Below are 20018 nucleotides of genomic sequence, written 5' to 3' on the forward strand. Positions count from 1 at the left end.
GACTTGACCGGGTTTTAAACGACAAGGACTTGATTCATCCTTCATTGGAGTGCAATATCGTTAATAGGCAACAACCAAAGAAAAAAAAGCGACGAATAGAGTTGAGGGATGATACCGACGTTGACGGTAGTAAACAGCTGGGTTATGGAAAACGAATGAGGAAAAGTGATGATAGTGAAGATAGTAGCGAAAATGAATACAGCGAAGATAATGAAGATAACGAAAACAGAGAAGAAACTGAATTTGAAGTAGATGGCGAAGACACAGGTGATGAAGTGATCAGTATTGAAAAGGGTAAGGTTCTCTAGAAAATTAAAATATTTTATTGTTTGAGATGACCTTTTTCGTTTCCTACAAAATCAATTCATTTAATTATCCGATTCATGTAAAGATGATTTAACTGCTTTCTAATAGGTACAGTAATCATATTGCCAATTGCATTCCAAATAAAAAAAATTTTTGAACTGCCAAATGTGTTCGAAAGAGTGATGTTATACACCTCTAATATTCAAAAAGGGGCAAAACTGGATCATCTTATCAAGGGAAGGTTGTGGAAGAAGAAATTGAAAAATTACAGACCCGATCAGGTCGTTCATGAAAGTAAATTGTATTTGCTAGCTCTATTACATTTTTTTAAAATTTAGGTCGTTATACCTTTCCATTTCTACGGGGACGGAGCCCAGATAAACAATCCTTTAGGGCCTCATACTAAGTCGGGGGAGCAACAATTCAATTACCTTTCCTTTCCCACGATGCCGAGTGAAGACTCATCTAGATTGGAAAATATGTTGGTAGCGCAAATATACCCAGGTTGGGATCTTTTTCTTTTCACATATTTTTACCGAACCGCTAACGAATAGGACGTCACCATGCTTGGCGACTTTGACGACCTATTCGTTCCACACTTTTTATGCTGAACGTGTTTATGCTTAAATTGAAGAAAAACATATTTAATTTTCAGCGAAATACCATAAGAATTTTACCAATGAACACATATATAATAATATCGTCGACATATTCACTGCCTTAGCTGAAGATGGTATATCTCTAAATATTGATGGAGAAAATATTCAAGTTTTTTTCGTGTGTTGTTGTTTCATAGGTAATATCAACTTGTGTTTTAGTAGAAAAGACGAGTTAGAAGATACTCGACAGTACTAACTCTAAGTAACTCTAAGTCTTTCAAATAGTGTGCACGCTGTTTTGAAGGTAGGAGGGGTTAAACCAGAGCGTGAGCTTCATGTATTTAAAAAAATTCAAGTATATTTTGCGTGCAGGGGGAGTGGCTCTAAAAACCGTTATCTTAACGTACGCACTATTTGAATGACCCCTTAAAGTTAAGGGAGTGTATAAGTTATTTATTTATTATTCCGTTAAGTTAAGGAATTTTGTCTAGGCTGCACAGTACTATATCTGAAGTGACTGCATTCTTTCTATGTTTTAATGATACAGACTCGTATGCATCTTGATGTTACTCTTCACAGTAATGTACGAAGTGCTATTTTCATTAGATTTCTCTTTTTTATATGTTTTATTCAATCTAGATTTTCAAGCTGAAACTATAATTAGGATCTTATAATTATTGTTAATTGTCATGAAGTATTTGAGACAGTTTAAAATTTAAAATCTACTACTTCAATTACTTTAACATCTATTTTGCTTTATAAGTTTCCCTTAGTTAGTGTACATTGCTGCCGTTTTCCGTTTCTATCAATAACAAATGGTATTGCCTTACGCGAAAGAGTAAGATCAGTAGAATTTTCTCAATAAAATAAGCTTTGGGAAAATAGACAGTTCTTTGTCTTCGAATTTTTAGCCATTCTTACTAAATAACTCGGAATCAACTATATGAATATTAACGACGAACCGGCGTATCTCGAGAATTCAATAACAACTAAACATTGTGTAGTTAATTTCTTAAAATTCTACTGATCTGATTCAATTTTTTGAATTTGTTTCGTAGACACGTATTGAAAGTAACATAACATTAAACCACACTTTATTATCTACGTAGAAGATAAGAACTGAAACTCCAACTTGTCTTATTCAATCTTCTAGGTGACAATAAAGAACAAAACCAAAGATTGGGTTATGTAGGGAGTCATAGTGCTAACTATCCTTGTCGTTACTGTAAAATGTTCATTGCTGATATAAGAACAAGCGAGAGCTCGGAGCAGGCAGTTCGAAGGAATAGAGACAATTAGACATCGATGTAGCTACAGCAAAACCTAGTGTTACTGGCATTAATGAATACTCAATTTTCAACCGTATTCCATTCTTTCACGTCACTGAAAGCTCTAGTGTCGATCTAGCACATGACCTCACCGAAGGAACTCACCACATAATTTTCAGAAAAACATTGACTTACTTCATAAAGAAAGGGTATTTCGATCTTGAGTATTTGAATAATAGAATTCGAACAATGAATTTCGGGGCAATGGAAAATGGAAATCGGCCGGTCGACATCACGATGGATAGACTAACAAAAAAAGATAAAACACTAAAAATGACCGCGTCGGAAATGTTTTTTTTTTCTCACCACATAACACTTATAGTCGGAGATCGTGTCCCTGATGAAGATCCAGTGTGGCAATTAGTTTTGACAGCGATAACATTCTTTGATCTTTGCTATCAACACAGTTACGATGAGGACGAAATCGAAGAGTTAAATACCCAGTGCGAAATTTTGAATCGAGGATTAATGGACATATTTGACGTAGACCTTAAACATAAATCCCATTTGAGCACACACTACAGCGAATTGACACTAGATTTTGGACCTTTGCGTTACTTGCAAACAATCAGGTATACGCATTTTCTATTTAATAACAAAGAGCTCGATAAGCAAATATACTTTGTGGTTTTGTCTGTCATAGCGTGTAGAGATCATTACATTTAAGGCGCTACTCTAAGGGGTCACCCATAAATCCTATCACCCTTCAAAAAAGTTGGGTATTCCACGCTCCATACAAATTATCTTTTTGTAAGGACAGTGGAAGCGGCCCGTCTGAAAATTGATTTATAGATGACCTCTAAGAATACCAGTTTCTTAACTGTCGAAGGCGTAATAGGCATATGATATGAGCTTCTGAAAATATTAGAAGTCTGAAAGCAATAAATAAAGCTTTCAGTTTAGTTTTAATATTGTAGAAGAGTCTTTCAGATTTTCACAATTTTAAATTTGAATCTATGCGAAAATTATCACCAACTTATGCCTATTTAATAGACCCGATTTAACTGGATTCTGAACCAATATACGCTCACAAATGTTCTCTATACCGATACAGAACTTAATTTACCTAATTTTATTAGGTTTGAAGGAAAACACAAGGAAATGAAAAGTTACGCAAAAAACACTAATAACAGAATCAATCTGGCGTATTCTTTGGCAAAAAAAATTCAATACAAGTTCGCTTTTCGGCTGCTTAAACGTGAAGGGCTTGAAGACAGGATTCACATACCCAAATATACTAAGGGTCGTATACAGGATAAGGTTTGTAACATATATCCACAATGCACTATCGGCTGATCAAAATTATTTATAAAAATGGACAGGTGTATTACGAGAAGTTACAACCCTCTAATCATTTGACAGAAATATCGATTGATGAATGTTGTTTTGCAAATGAAGTCGTTTTGAATGGAATAATTTTTTCTTTGGAATTATGGCTACCAAATTTTGAGGACCTGAAAAACAAGAAAATTCATGAAGTAATCGATATTGTAATTGTCCAAATGAACCAAATTTCTAAAATGTTCGCCATATGCAAAACGTATGCCGTAGAATTTGATGATCATTATAGAAGTTATAGAGTAAAAATGGAGTCGTTGCAAACCGATACAACAATTATAAATATTAGTGAATTTTTGTCCCAACATTTATATCCAATCAAAATTCACCATATTCAAAACAAATTCTACTTTCGTTGTAAGAATTTTTAATAAATAATAAATAAATAATCCCTTTGGTAAAAAACTTGAACCCGAGGTGGAAACGACTCCCTGTGACATGATTCTGATTCTCGTGATCACGGAATCATTTTAGCGGTTTCGGAATCATTACAAAGATTTCCGGATGATGTATAATTTCAATGATTCTGTTTGATTCCGAGTGAATTACAGGAATGATTTCAGTGATTTAATGAGGACACTTTGAGGGATTCTTTTGAAAAACAGCCTACCGAAGTTGAAGTTTTCAACCGAAAACTTGCACTTTTCTTACCAATATTTCTCTAGTTACACGAGCCGTACATGGTGGTGTGGGGCATAATTTGAAAGGTAATTTTATGTGCTTTTGGGCCAAATAGGGTCTTATGGGGTTTGGATGCATATGCGATGAAATGTGGGCACTTACACATTTCAACTTCTCATATTTCATCGCATATGCATCCAAACCCCATAAGACCCTATTTGGCCCGAAAGCACATAAAATTACCTTTCAAATGATACCCCACACTACCATGTACGGCTCGTGTAACTGGAGAAATATTGGTAAGAAAAGTGCAAGTTTTCGGTTGAAAACTTCAACTGCACATATTTCAGTGTGGATTAATTTTAAAACCAATGAGTCTCTATTCGGCTCAATAGTACATGTGATTACCTTTCTAATGACACCCCACACGACCCACACGGCTCGTATACCTGGAGAAATTTTCGGTTTTTGATCACCTTTCACCAGTCACAAAAGCTTCGAAGAATTTTTTTGAAAGTGGTTTTGGGTTCTAGGGTAGAAGTCCTTTCTAGGCACATATAAAAAAGTCCACTGGAAAATGCGTCCGATTTCGGTAGGCTGTTTTTCAAAAGAATCCCTCTTTTTGATTTTTTCAATGCCTTTCAATGTCACTTGCGTTCGAGAAAATTTCTTTTGATTGGTTGTCGACACCAGTGACTTGCGAAGCGTAGATAGAATCACGGAATTATATGAAAAATCATGGATTGATTTCAAAAATCAACTTAATTGCTGATTTATTTCGAGAATCAATAATATCACGGTAATCAATGAATTAGTTGTAAAATCACAAAAATGAAATTTAAAGGTAGCTAACCTGTAAAACTTTACAATATTACGAAGCTAAGAAATATAAATCGCAGTAAATCTACGAGTGTTTTGATTTAACGAGTGATTCTTAAATGATTCCAATGGTTCTCGTGATTCTAATGATTCGAGTCACTCTGAAGATTCTCAGAATCAATCCGTGATTTCTGGATGACTATCTTGCTTGTGATTCTTCCTCTCAAAATGAACACAAAATCGACTTTGTAAGTCAACTCTGTCGAAATTTAAAATTTCGATGCACTTCTACGCATTTTTCTAATTTATTTTATGGTCCATTCATACTTCATAACCGCAACAATAGACGCCCTTGGGTGCTATTTGCACGCTATACGAAGAGGACTCAAGGGCGACTATTTGCATGTCGTGAAAATAGGACTTAACGGATACTATTTGCACGACGTTTAAGTAACACCCAAGAACGACTATTTGCACAACTATTTTAATAACTCTTGTTTACTCTCAGATAAAAATTGATCAGCTAGATTCAGTTCACTAGCCACTGGTCACGTATTTTGTTAAAGTAGCCATGGTAGTGGAATAAAGAAAAATTTCTAATGAAAACTGAGTAGTAACATTAGCCGAGTTTGTTGTCACTCCTTTCGATTCTGTCGTAAACTTTAAGTGAATTTTAAATCGTAAACTTAAAATGGAAGGAAAACGACAAAAATTAGGTAATTTCAGTTAAAAAACAGAGTTTTAGAATACAATCTGTGCTAAAAGTCGACTCTACTACAAAATGTTTTTCCACTTTCCATGTGACTAGTTTAATTCCTATTTAATGTTCGATTCAAGCATTTTATATTGTGCCGTGACGTGACGGGTGCTTTGTGATGATAAATTATGGTTTAGGAACACGATGAGACTAGCTACGGCTCTTAACCATTACCTTTTAACTCAAATGAGTCTCGTTTTGCTTCAGATATTACCGACATCGAAGACATTATTATTTATGATCCAGAAAACGAAGATGAACAGTTGAAGTCTCTTTTAGATATGTGGGGATGTTCGTCTTTATATGAAGGATTCATCAGTAATTTCTGTAGTACAATTTCTAAAAGTACCAATTTAAGAGTTATTTCGAAAGGTCGAGGGGTGACGTACGAAACCATAAGGTCCACGGAAGAATCGGACTACGTGCTATTGGTCCAAGATAAGCTATTGAGTTATACCGAGATGGTCAATTTCAGAAACCACCACCGGGAGTGGAAGAGCAAAATGGTATGTTCATTATTAATTCATTAAAAGTTAGTGTGTGGTCTCTGAGAAAGATTTAATTCTGATTGTGGAGTAAGGTACTATCGATTTAAACGGATGTTCTTCTATTATTGTTAGATCGGTTCAAAAACTCAATCAACAATCGTCGACCTAAAAGCTATTTTGAGCAACGGAGGGGAAAAGGCGACTGAAATTATGAAGTTCTTTAAAGAAAATGTACATCTGACAGATCCGTTGAGAGAACAGCTGGTCGGTATAATCATTAAAGCGAAACCAGTACTCTCCAGACCAATGATGAACAATGTAGCTGATCAAATTTGTGATGTATTTCCCGGGGAAGAAAAGGTATTTTATTTAGTAAAAAAGCAAAGTAATTTCTATGGAAAGTTACCTTTGTGTCACTAAATGTTTCACAAACTTTTAAACATGAAAATCGAAATATTTTTACAGAGAGTTTATTACGAAAAAAAACTTGGTCGGGACCCTACTGGTTTGCTTTATGTGCGATATTCTCAATCCAGAAGAACTCAGTCAACAGCCCGTACACCTAAAGAAGATACTCCTTATTTGTTAACAGGTTTACCTTTCACAATAATATTGCAGCCTCCTAATTTTTTACAAAATTTAGATGACGAGCAACAAAGTATTAATTTTGTCAACGATCGAGAAAATTTCACTGATCTTAGTAAAACTGATTTACTTTTTGAACACTGGCAAGCTACTTTTTCATATCGCTACTCCAAAGTATATGTAGCGGAAGATGCTTTACAAACTTGGCCAGCTCTTCAGGAAAAAGATGCATTGCCATTGGTTAGTGCCAATTGAAATTTTTGTCAGATTAAGTTAGAACCAAAAGTAGGTAGAAGGTCCCGTCTGATAGGAGAGGAAGGAGGTGGTATATATAAAGATGACAAAAATTACGGTGGGAGGATGGGTTGTTTGCCAAGTCTGTTTTTCCTGTACAGCTCTTTCGTCCTTTCCAATTCTTGCCCTTCATCATCTACGAAATCTCTGATTTTGTACTGATGGGATTTGTGACAGATTTTATGGTCTAATGTTTTATGAAAAAAAGAATCTTAAAACTTACACTTTTTTTCATTCGCTTCAATGTAACACTCACTCATATAATATTCTAATAATCCGTTGTCAAATCGCAATGTTAGAAATTTCGAATGTCCTAATTAAAACTTATGCGCTTTCCACATTCTAATAAACAAACTCTTGATATGTATACTACTATATGAGTTAAACATCTTACACATCCACCACATTTCCAGTTGAATTTACTTTCTTACAAAAGTGTCGTTTAAATTATGCAGATAAAAGATGACTTTCGGACAAGGTTTGGTCGAGACATTGGCAATTCCATGAATTCCAAATGGAATGATTTCATATTCAAGAACTCGCTGGTGATTTCTGAGGGAATAAAAAACTCTGTGGTCAAACGAAGTTTTCTTCGTTTGCAGTCTGAAAACGGTGATTATTTTATGCAGTTCTTTTCTTAGTTATTTATGCAATCTAGGTGCAAAGTATCTACTTTATTAGGCTCTAGTTGTGTAATTATGACATAAGGCCGCAGGCCGTATGTCATAATACACATCATGAGCCTAATAACGTACTTTGCAACGAGTTGCATGCAACGTTTTATGCCAGCGAAGCATCTAAAGTTTGCAAATTTTGCATACTACGATGCTGAGTGGCATATTGCTCAACCGTCAATTAGTACGGTTTAGATGGTACTTAAACATGTCAATGGTTTCAGACTTCAATATAAGAGATCGAGAAATTATGAAGGCTTTTCACAACTTACATTATGTTATTCCGACGAAAACAAGCGTCAACAAAAAAACTTGGACTCCAACGATTCCTGATTCAGTTGGAGCCTTCATTAAAATTGTTAAAAACTTAAATGCTATTCCCACGGAGATGAAAAAGCAGAAAGTCACCTTTGCTGATCGCGATATTCCGGACCATCCAATTGTTTTTGAAGTAGGAAATGCAGACCCATCCGCTTATTTTGTTGCTATATGTGAAGCGGTATATGAGTGCGAATCGCTAATTGATGCTGTCGATTCAGCATTTAAGTTTTTTGTTATGTTTAACATTCCATTCCCGCCTCAATGCAAAATTTTTTGGATGTTTCTGAATCAAATTTTTTACAAAATCGAACTTCAACAGGAGCCAAATTTTAAGATGATTTCGATCTTAGATTCTTTTGAATTTTAATCGAAAAGTTTGGTTTTGGCACATTTACTTCGAAATATAAATGCATTGCTGCAAGAGAAAGATTTGTTTTTCAATTCATGTTTATAACAGGTCCAAATGTATCCACTAACAATATTCATCCAAATAATTTATTACCCAATCACATCAGAAATAGAAGAACATTTCCATCAAAATTTCAAGATTTCGTCGTAAAAACTTAAAATAATGTCCGCATTTTCTGCGTGATAGAAGCTTCACACCAAATGTTGGTTGTGGTCCAACTGTTTTATGACTCTAACTACAGGTATAGAAATCGCAAAGTTCTTATGTCTCTGTTTGCTCTGAAAAAGTTTTATTTTTGCATCAACACTCAGAATACATTACGTTCCTACAGGAAAATTTATTGAATCTCTCGGAGGACTACATTCCTTGCCTTCGGCGCGGGATACAGCCCAACTCGAAGATAAAGAAATTGTCCAATAGATGTATATTATTCATCGGATGTCACATGTCTACCAACAAAAAACTGTCCCAGCCAAAATTAATATATTGTCAATACGCCAAGAGTCGTTTATTTCCATGACCAATTGCCTTTTTTCTGTGAGTGTAGGGCCCTATGTGTATTTCACATATAACTCGAGTAAATTTCATCCGTTTTTCGTAATTTTTGTTTCATTTGGAAGGTAATCAAAGGCCGAATAGAATGTTGTTGAAAAAAAATTAAATTTGGGTCCTTGGACTAAGGCCACTACTAGGGCCCTATGTGTATTTTACATATAACTCGAGCAAATTTCATCCGTTTTTCGTAATTTTTGTTTCATTTGGGAGGTAATCAAAGGCCGAATAGAATGTAGTTGAAAAAAAAAAATTAAATTTGGGTCCTCGGACTGAGGCCGATACTAGGGCCCTATGTGTATTTTACATATAACTCGAGCAAATTTCATCCGTTTTTCGTAATTTTTGTTTCATTTGGAAGGTAATCAAAGGCCGAATAGAATGTAGTTGAAAAAATTTTTAAATTTGGGTTCTCGGACTGAGGCCGATACTAGGCCCTTCAAAAAATAAAATTTTAGGGAGATTTGAAATTTTTGTTTCATTTGAAAGGAACGTCGTACGGGGCTTCGTAATTGCGCTATGCGCAATTTGTAAGATGTACATATTACATAATAATTTTACTTTAACTACTTTAACCGGCTTACGGCAAGGCTTACGGTCAAAGTAGGGTGACAGACGCACTAGGGTCACGTACGCAATAGATATACGGGTTTGTACGGGGCTCAGTCGCAGCAAACGCTCCGACTGTTCTGATGGCTCGTTTACTTGAATATCGCGTAATAACTCAAAAATATTGACTATAATTTGTTTTTTCTCGAAATCAAGCCACTTTCTCTTATACATGGTGGAAAACGTAATAGACAACTAAATAATTTTGCAATTTCGTCTCATAGCCTACTTAGGAAAACATTTTTGCCCCTCGATTCATCTCTGATTAAATTACATTCGTTATATTTCGTTACATTTTCGATAAATTTATCTTTTTTGGGGGACCTGTACTCATGTTACGATTAACGACGATTTTCTTCGTTAAACATATTTGACTAAGTTCAGAGTGGATGTGATTTGGGTGTGAAATTGAGTGGGAAGCGCTATTTTCATAGATTTTCTTTTTGTAAAATCTTTTAAATGAGACAATATTTTGAGAATGCCCGATATACGAGTTTCTTATTTTTCGTGTTTCTGCTGATCTGTGACAAAAAATCGTGAAAAAAATCGATCCGTCCCTTCCTTATTCAAAAATTGATCACAAAGTGATTACAAAATGCTGTGGAACAAGTTGTCATTAAATATAATTTATTAATCCACAATACCACATCCACCCACCAGCCAGTACATTTTTTCATTCAATTTCAAATTTGGACCAGTCAATGCTCCTAGTCTGTCTCCAGTAGTTGATACAATTGTCACCCCACAGAGTCGTTATGACACCTCTTGAGTTAGCAAACCACGAACCACAATTTTCCCTGTTCCACACCTTGTTCTTCATGTCCGCTCTCAACTTGTCCATAAATTCATCTTCAGCCGCTACTTTCACATTGATCATCATAGCGTTTCGTCGCATCATTTCCCGGACGGCATTTATCATAAAATCAACCTGACATTCGGCCATGAAAAGGACCGAGCTGTGACTAAGTCCCTGGTAAAAGATGGAAGAAATTCTCTCAGTTCGTCGAACCGTAATTTTCTTTCCGAGCTCACCGTATTAGGTCCGAGAAGTGAGAAGAGATTTGGCGCAGAACTGTACACAATTCCGTAATAGCTCCGCGGATCTTTCTCGGCCCAAGTTTGCAGCACATTCTGACCGTCTTTTCCGAATATTTGCATTGGGCTGCAGTATTCGTGAACTTTGAAGCCTGTGGCCAGTACAAGAACCTGTAATGGTTAAATTGTTTCCCTGATGCTTCGAAATAAATTGGTGGGTGGGAAGGTGGAAGCACTTACTATCGTACCCTATTGTAAAAAAAAATCGTACCCTAATGACATTGATTCAAGAAGAAACAATCGACTTTACAGCTCTCTTTACTTCAAAAAATCGGGTCAGAAACCCTGGGTGCCGATTCTCATGAATTTAAGTTTTCGTAACTTGACAGTTGACACTTTAAAAGTTACGAATCGCGCATGGACCACTCTCAGCTTTAAGGTGACAGCTGTCAAGTTAAGAATTCTTAAATACACGAGAAACTGCATCCAGGTTGTCGATTCTCGAAACATTTGTAACTTTAAGAATTCGTAACTTGACAGTTCTTATGGAATTTTGTACATGCAACTGTCAAATTACGAATATTCGCAGTGACAGTCATATAGCTTTTGACAGTTGCGTGTGTAAAATCCCATAAGAAGTCTCAAGTTATGAATTCCTAAAGTTCCGAATGTTTCGAGAATCGGTGCCCTGAGCTGCATACTAATAGATATAGAGAGTTGAACGAATGACGAGTTCTAAATGTTTTGCATCTGTACTCACATCGACTTCCTGTTTCGTCCCGTTTTTGGTGTAGATCGTTCGACCGACAATTTTGTCAATGTGACTCGAATGCAGACGCACGTTTGGTCGTGTCATTACAGCATAGTACTGTTCCGATGTGAGCACTCGTTTGCATCCGAAACCGTATTTGGGGGTCAGAGCGTTCCACAAGTGTTTGTGTGAATTTAATTCCCTTCGGCGATAGTTTTTCGTAATTGCATGCACTGCGTAAACCGAACGGTATTCGGGTTATCGTACCAGTGCTAATAACCAATTCCATTTCATCAACTTACATATTTTGTTCAGAAGACTTCCGCTATAAAATGCCGCGTGGAATAGCTCGAACCGCATAAAAACGATGCACCGGTACAGCCACATCAGCAACGGAATGTAACGGAAAAATGTTTTCAGAACAGACGGGAAGGCAAATTGTAATCTGGGATAAATATATGCTGGCTTCCGCTGGTAGCAATGCAACGTTTGAACATCGTCTACGATGCTGGGAATAACTTGAATGGCCGACGCTCCACTACCGATCACGGCGACCTTTTTATTTTTCAACGCGACTCCGTGATTCCACTCGCCCGTGTGAATTGTAGGTCCAGTGAACGCTTTGCATTCGTCCGGAATGTGCGGAATACGAAAGGCGCCAAGAGCCATGATTCTAAAATCTCGGTGTAGCAATTTCGCAATTGAGAGAAGTCAAAATTAGCGGAAAAATTCCGACGATAACTCACATTATATCGAACATCTGTGTCTCGAAATCACTTTTTGCGGCGGTTATGTAACGGACAATCCATTTCTTGAGATGTACATTCCAAGAAATCGTTTTGACTTCCTGCTGAAACTTTATGTGCTCGTAGATTTGGTGCTTTCTGGCGACGCCTTTTATATATTCCAGTATTTCCCGCTGAGGAGGGTAGTTGACGGACCAATCTTAAAAATTTGTGGGAACAAAATCAAAAGCGTACGATGAAGTACAAGATTCCGTCTTAAGGCTGGTAACATCTTTTAGTTTCGGTTTTACTTGCAGTCTACCTCTATGGCTGGTAACGCTGTTTAATGTACCGCAAGACTGTAAAATTGGAGAGGTCTTGGGGAAATCATGAAGCTCCGGCGAAACACCATATATGATGCATGTCATAAGTTTACAGTCCTGTTCTTGCAGTGTCATCGTGGCACTTTCAACACTTACTTGGATTTGGTTCGAAAGAATAGCTGTAGAAATGCCCAGGAACGTCGACTTCACATCCTGAATTGAGTAAATATGGTAGTGAACGAATGAGTTAAATAAAAACATTTAAAAGAAATATAAGACTCTCTCTCTCTCTCTCGATCTTTAACTTTAAGACAGCCTGAATCGTAGTACATCACCTCCCTTAAAAAAAGGTTTATCCGTTTTGTTGATATTTTGCTAATATGAAAGAGAGCGTTTCCTAAACCTAAACTGAGGTGGACCTCCCGTGATCCAATCCAAAAAGTGATGTAAGGAAGATGTCCTTCATTTTTGATTATGAAATTTTGAAATTCCGGCGGTATTATCTGTGGAATGTGTGTTATTTGAGGCTATATTTTCTATCACAATGGAAAGAGAGAGAGAGAGAGAGAGCATTTTCGTGTTTAAATAGTGCGAGTGGATGCTGCAGGTTCGTAAATACGTCAAACATTGCCGAACTCTTCAGATTATGGACTTTTTTTCGTTCATATATTGTACTTTGACAAACGGAGGTAGATGAAGATTGTAGATATCCTTTTCGAGTGATCGGCAAAAGCTACATGTCAACACACTTGAGTGTAACTCTAAATTCACGCTGTAAGTGTGTCTAAAATTTGAATTTGAAGTGAAAGATTCGATGAAAAAGTGAACCAAAAAATACATTTCAACGCTTCCCTGTATGAAAATGACGCTACGTTAAAAATACCTCTGCACTTTCCATTTTGAATTTCGACTGCACTTACGGCGCACAGTGATCCAAAACGTTACTGCCACATTCATAAATCTATTTTTGACATCAATACGTCACTTTGCGACCCCTTTTTGTACCGAATTACCCTACAGTAACAGTAGATTTTCGAAAAACCAAGAAAAAAATTTCTTGGTTTTTTGGGTTTTGGAGCCCATTTTCCCCGTGAGGGGTTTGTAAATTTTCCTTGTTAAATATAAAAATCTTAAGGACGTTGCAACTTGCATTGAGACACCTCAAGCACACTTCTTATGGTATTTTCTATGTTCCTCTGCCTCTCGCCTTCACTTACTACTGCAGAAATGTTAAAGACAACGATTTTATTTCATGAGGCTTTTTTGAATTTTTTTGGTTATTGATGAAAATGTGGAATAAGAGATCTGTTTTACAGCGAGTGGTGAGCAGGTAGGTTCGGGAACATAGAAAATACAATAAGGAGTATGCTTGAGGTGTCTCAATGCAAGTTGCAACGTCCTTAGGATTTTTATATTTAACATGGAAAATTTACATACCCCTCACGGGGAAAATGGGCTCCAAAACCCAAAAAACCAACAAAATTTTTTCTTGGTTTTTCGAAAGTCTACTGTTACTGTAGGGTAATTCCGGACATAAAGGGGTCGCAAAGTGACGTACTGATGTCAAAAATAGATTTATGAATGTGACAGTAACGTTTTGTAACACTGTGCGGCGTGAAACTTGGCAGTGTGTCACACAACTGAAAAACACCGTAAAACCCATTTCACACAAAATAGTTATCTATTTAAAAGTATCATGGCCCTACGTTAGTGAAGGGCCGTGACGTAAGTCCGTTCACACTGAAAAATTTGACAAAATTTTTTCAGAAGGATTGAGGAACATGTATACACGAACTTTTTGACTTTTCCCCCTTCGCTCCTACTACCCCCAAAGTATTTTATTCGTAATCTGGGCGTCCATACGAGTTCAACGAGCTATCACACGCGACACGCCGCATAAGGTTAAGATTTGGCCGAGATATTAAATTTCAAAACTTGGAAATTTGTATGAAGAAATGGATTTTGAAATTGATATATTTTACCAACCTTTGTTACTCTGTTACTTTGTCACTTTGTTACAACGAAACTTTTGAAATTACCGGTGGATTTGGCTGAAATTTTCAGGGTATGTTAAGGACGTAATTCTAAGAAACTAATTTGAAGGAATTGTTATAAAAGCTTATAATTTCGGAGCTATGAGCGTGTTAAGCTATTGAGCTATAGGACCCATAGCTCAGAAAATATGGCAGATAGAAAGTTCGTTTAAAAGATAAATTTATAGTTTTAGATGCTAGTCGACAAGTGGTTCATGGTTTCACTAAAAAGTCGCTTCTTTGGGAGCTATGAGCGTTTTAAGTGCGATCTATGTCAGCCATAACTCGGAAAATACGGCAGATAGAGACTTCGTTTAAAAGACAAAGTTATAGAGTTTTAGATTCTAGTCGATGCGTGTTTCATGGTTTCCGCTTATTTGAGAGCTATGAACGTTTTAAGTGCGTCAAATTTTCGATTTTCGTAAATTTTTTTATTTTCGTAAAATTTTCGAATTTCGTAAAATTTTCAATTTTCGTCAAATGAAAGCTCGAAGGTTCAGATCAAAGAGAAAGTTAAACAGTTTTGTAAGAAGAATATTTTCGTTCAAACTGCACAATATGATTGTCTATTATCTGCAACCAAATTCTAAAAAATCAAAACTTACAAAAGAGCTGATACCGCCCAAAACCCCTTACAGTGGAGGTGTGACGCAAGTCCTGTTATCAACTTGCAAAAGAGCTGATATCGCCCAAAACCACTTACAGTGGAGATGTGACGCAAGTCCTGTTATTCACTTACAAAAGAACTGATATCGGTGTAGGTGACACTTACAGAGTCGACACGCAAAAAGATATGCGTCACAAATGGCAGCTGATGAGGAAAGTGAGCGAAACTTTTGTCAACAAAAATTTTACCAGAAAATTTTTAGGAAGAAAATTATTTTAAAAAAAATTGCGTCAAAAAGTGACAGATGTTGAGGAAGGAAATTATAACAAATTGTGAAATATATTGCTTTAAAAAATGGAATTCAAACGGAAGAAAGCCGAATCATCTGCCACTTTTTGACGCAATTTTTTTTTGTTATAATTTTCTTTCTAAAATTTTTCGGGTAAAATTTTTGTTGACAAAACTTTCGCGTATATTCCACATCAGCTGCCATTTGTGACGCATATCTTTTTGCGTGTCGATTCTGTAAGCGTCACCTACACCGATATCAGTTCTTTTGTAAGTGGATAACAGGACTTGCGTCACACCTACACTGTAAGTGGTTTTGGGCGATATAAACTTACTGAAGGTAATGTAAATCAACAAAAACTCACGGAACCCTACTTTCGGGTGAATATACTTTTTACAATGTTGACAACTGCTTAAATTCACTTTGTTAGGTTATATTTTTAATACTTAACACAACAAATTGTACGCCAAACGTCACAAAAGCAACATAACAAGTCTTATATTCACACGAAACTAGGGTTCCGTTAAATTTGTGATCCGCTAAGCATTTGCATTACCTTCAGTATGTTTCTATACTTTGCTCTATTCGGCAGCTGTCGACTATGATCACTTTTGCTTGTAGTGGTTTGCACATGTACATATGACCGGATTACCTGGGTAAGTGTTATTCAACCATGTTCCACCTACGTCCGTATTTTTCTCAAATATCGTAAATGATGTGATTGCCAACTTTTTCCGTAATTGAACGGCAGCACACAGACCCGACATACTATATCGGGTATTGATTGATTAGCTTGACCAATTAGACGAACAAACAAAAATTCAGTTTCACTAACCCAGCGCCGACGATTCCAATTTCAGGCACACCATTTGACCAACAATTACTAGACGACATGTTTAAGATAGTTAAACTGTACGACTATACTAAAACACAAGACCATTCGTTGAAATATAATTCACCAATAAAATTGAACGCTTCGTGTAAAAGATGCTCGCTAGCCCTACTCACGTTAAAAAAAATTGGTTCAGATCCTTCGGAGGAATGTCGATTTCGTTTCTTTATCGAATCCTAAACAATTCTCTAGAACATCATAATTGACAAAAAATTGTTTCCGAGTCGCGCAACGCAATCGAAAATGCATGCGTTTCTCTGCGTTACCATGCGTTTCTATGCGTTTTCATGTAAATTTCAAATGCGTTGCGCGACTCGGAAACAATTTTTTGTCAATTTTGATGTTCTAGAGAATTGTTTAGGATTCGATAAAGAAACGAAATCGACATTCCTCCGAAAGATCTGAACCAATTTTTTTTAACGTGAGTAGGGCTAATGCTCGCCCACTTGAATAAACATTCCTATGACTCAACAGAGTTTTAGAGCCTACAATGAACTACATTCGGTTTTCGTACACCAGCCATTCAAATACAGCAAGAATTCAAATTTTCACAAAATTTTGCTATTTAAGAATGAATTTGCGAAAACTTCATCCAGCTTATATGAAAATGAAATTCAAGCCACATCCGATCCGAACGATCGATGGCTCTATAGAATCGTTTTATTAGTAAACACACAGTACGTCTATGTAAAAAATACATTCGTCGAGTCTCTACCCACGCGTGTTTGGTATCGTTGGAAAGTAGAGACCCGTAGTAACGAGGTCTGATAGGTTTTTCCTTTTTTAATGGCTTTATGGCGGCAGAGGAGCCCTTAGAAGTTCTCCCACGTAGTCAAATTTTCTCAATTTCGTGTCACAATCTTGGACAGCGACGACCAATGGCATCCGTAGTATCGTTGAACTCCTGATAGACTACTCTCTACTATCCATTGTCAAACTGGTTTTGTCGCTGCTGTCCAAGAGATTCGGAAACCGAAAACCATATACAATACTGATTTTCGATGTCTAGAGCTTCCACACACGGACCTCTCGACCCTACTTTGGAACCCTACTTTGGAACCCTACTTTGTTTAGCTTGTGGAGGAAGAGAAACGCGTTGTTCACTCGTCTATATCCAAAACTGGAATGAATTTATTTCACAGTCGTACAGGGTATTTATAACTAAGTTCGGAGGTTACTCTGTTAATTACAATTTAAAGGCAATCTATGATCGCCACCACAATACCTCCCCTCCTATTCTGAAAGATTTAATAGTTCATTTTCGAGTTCCAAACTCATTTCTTCGGCAGTTGGAATGGCATTTCGTTCCATCGGTTCGGGTAACAATGGTGGTGGTAAGTTTTCCGCATCAGATATGTCCAGTTCATTGTCCATCGGTGGATTTGCGGGAGCTGGATTGCGCATAGTGCACCAATCGGGGCATCGCTGGATGTCTGTTGCCTTTCCAAACCTTTTGTGGTTTATGCAAATGGTTCTGGGTATTGGTGTGTCGGCTGCCTTGTTCAAAACACGGCGCATATTGGATAGACGAATTTCGGCGGGACCAGCAGCTTGTATTGCAACGGATGATGAATTTCGAGACGACGATGGTACTGGCTGAGCTTGCATTGCGACGGAGGATGAATTTCGAGACGACGATGGTACTGGCTGATTTGAAGGGCCACTTTGATACGGGGCAAAGCGGTGGGCCTGTTGATTTGGTTGTTGTTGTTGTCCAGGCCAAGTCTGCGTGGCTCGAGATGCGGAACGACGTCTTGTACGGCAGGGCGGCTGCATAGTGCCGGCTTCCATACGAACTAAAGTTCGCTGGATGGCGGTAACATCTTGTTTGAGTTCAGTAATACCGTTTGCAATTTGTTGCAAAAGTTGTTGAACTGAAGTCATTTTACTTTTTTTATTTTTTACGATGTTTAAGGAATAAAGATCGTTATTAGACTGATAAAATTTTGTAGGGCGTATGCCGTATTTATAGGCCAAGTCAGTGAAGGGTTGATCGAATTTAATTCAAATCTAGTAGTTCGTATGAACAAACTAGTAGAGTGATTTATTCGTACAGTGATTATTCAGTGTACTTTGTAGTTCCTTAGTTAATATATCCGAATCTTTGAAGAAAATCGGAACCTAGAATTATGTGTGAAGTATCTGACGTGTAGAATTGCCACGTAAAGATAGTTCCACGTATTTTAATAGTTTTATCACACAACCGATATAGTGGGAAAATTCTGTTCGGAGTGTATAATGATAGTTGAGTCGGCTGGTTTTCGAAAATAAATTCCGGAAAAACAGAGACTGAACTTTGTGGATCAATTGTTATTTTAATTTGAGTAAATTCGTCTCTCAATGTTGTTAGCATTTTTAGTAGTAGAGGAATTATTTCGCAGTTGTTGTTCGATTGAAGAACAGCTGTTTAATGTGAAAATTTTGTTTATTTCTTGCGTATTTATAGGAAAGTTAGTTGGAATCCTCGATAACTAAGTTTTCTAAATTGAAAGTTACGTGCTTTTTAACTTTTATTTCTTGGATTACTTTTTCTTCCGAAAGTTGAAAACACGGTTTGAGACGGTCAATACTTATGACTTTTTCAGTTCCTTTGATTTTCAAAGTGAAGTGTTTTTTGTCTCGTTTTACTACTTCAAATGGTCCTTCGTAATTTGGTTGGAGAGGTTTTTTATACCCATCCTTACGAACGAACACATGTGAACAATCTTTAAGATTTTTGTAAACAAAGATTTTTTGTTTATGATGATTTGAGCTCTCTGTGGGTTGAATATCGTTCATATGTCTTTTTAATTTTTCTACAAAAAGAAAAGGATCTTTTGTAGGATTTGCTTCAGCGTTATTGAAGAAATGGTAGGGCAATCGTATTGTTGAACCGTAGACCATTTCTGAGACTGAAGCGTTTAAATTTGGTAGGATAATTGATCGTAATCCTAGCAATATTAACGGAAGGATTTCAACCCAATTGGAATTGTTATGGCATTTTATAGAATTTTTTAATGTTGTGTGCCATCGTTCTACAATTCCATTTGCTTGAGGATGGTATGAAGTCGTTCGAATCCGTTTAGTTCCGAGGAGTTTGTTAAGTTGATCAAAGAGATCGGATTCGAACTGTTTACCTTGATCTGTCGTTATGATTTCTGGTACTCCAAAACGAGAGATCCAATGGTACAGAAGATGTTTTGCAACTGTCTCAGCCGAGGCATCTTTTATTGGAATGGCTTCTGGCCAACGGGTGAAACGGTCGATTATTGTTATACAATAGCGGTATCCTTCGGAAACGTTAAGCGGTCCTACTATGTCTAAATGAATGTGATTGAATCGTTCATTAGGAACCTCAATTGGTTGAATTGGGCTTGAATTGTGACGAGTGATTTTACATTTTTGACATGGAATACAACTCTGACAAAATTTTTTTATATCTTTGGACATTGTAGGCCAAACGAAATCTCTTTTGATTGAGTCTGTTGAAGCCTTTATTCCAGGATGAGAAAATTTGTGGACATTGTCAAAAATTATTTTACGAAAACTAGGAGGGATAACCGGTCGTAGTTTTCCTGTGGAAATGTCACAATATAATTTGGCGCCTTTGTAGTCTGTTTTAATTACGTGGAGACTAGAATTAAGGTTTTCGCAAAACTTTTTGTCGTTTTGTTGTGCTTGTGA

The 20018-nt window shown here is 36.8% G+C and overlaps 2 protein-coding genes across 2 annotated transcripts; both read right to left on the minus strand.

The window, feature by feature from the left end:
* Window positions 1-10293: 10293 nt before the first annotated feature.
* Window positions 10294-16399, minus strand: LOC119077283 (FAD-binding monooxygenase ktnD-like). The gene is made up of 8 exons (XM_037184432.1): window positions 16299-16399; window positions 16116-16231; window positions 12691-12747; window positions 12233-12431; window positions 11789-12159; window positions 11496-11719; window positions 10733-10906; window positions 10294-10670 (listed from the first exon to the last, which is right to left on the minus strand). Exons 1-8 carry the CDS (start codon window positions 16355-16357, stop codon window positions 10374-10376), a joined length of 1497 nt encoding a protein of 498 aa, XP_037040327.1. The 5' UTR covers window positions 16358-16399; the 3' UTR covers window positions 10294-10373.
* Window positions 16400-17445: 1046 nt separating this feature from the next.
* On the minus strand, window positions 17446-19061 carry LOC119077286. Its single transcript, XM_037184439.1, has 2 exons — window positions 18987-19061; window positions 17446-18826 (listed from the first exon to the last, which is right to left on the minus strand). The coding sequence occupies exon 2, from the start codon at window positions 18237-18239 to the stop codon at window positions 17589-17591; it is 651 nt and encodes a 216-aa protein (XP_037040334.1). The 5' UTR covers window positions 18240-18826; window positions 18987-19061; the 3' UTR covers window positions 17446-17588.
* Window positions 19062-20018: the final 957 nt, after the last annotated feature.

The sequence above is a fragment of the Bradysia coprophila genome, unplaced genomic scaffold (assembly GCF_014529535.1).
Source record: "Bradysia coprophila strain Holo2 unplaced genomic scaffold, BU_Bcop_v1 contig_235, whole genome shotgun sequence".
Taxonomy (NCBI): domain Eukaryota; kingdom Metazoa; phylum Arthropoda; class Insecta; order Diptera; family Sciaridae; genus Bradysia; species Bradysia coprophila.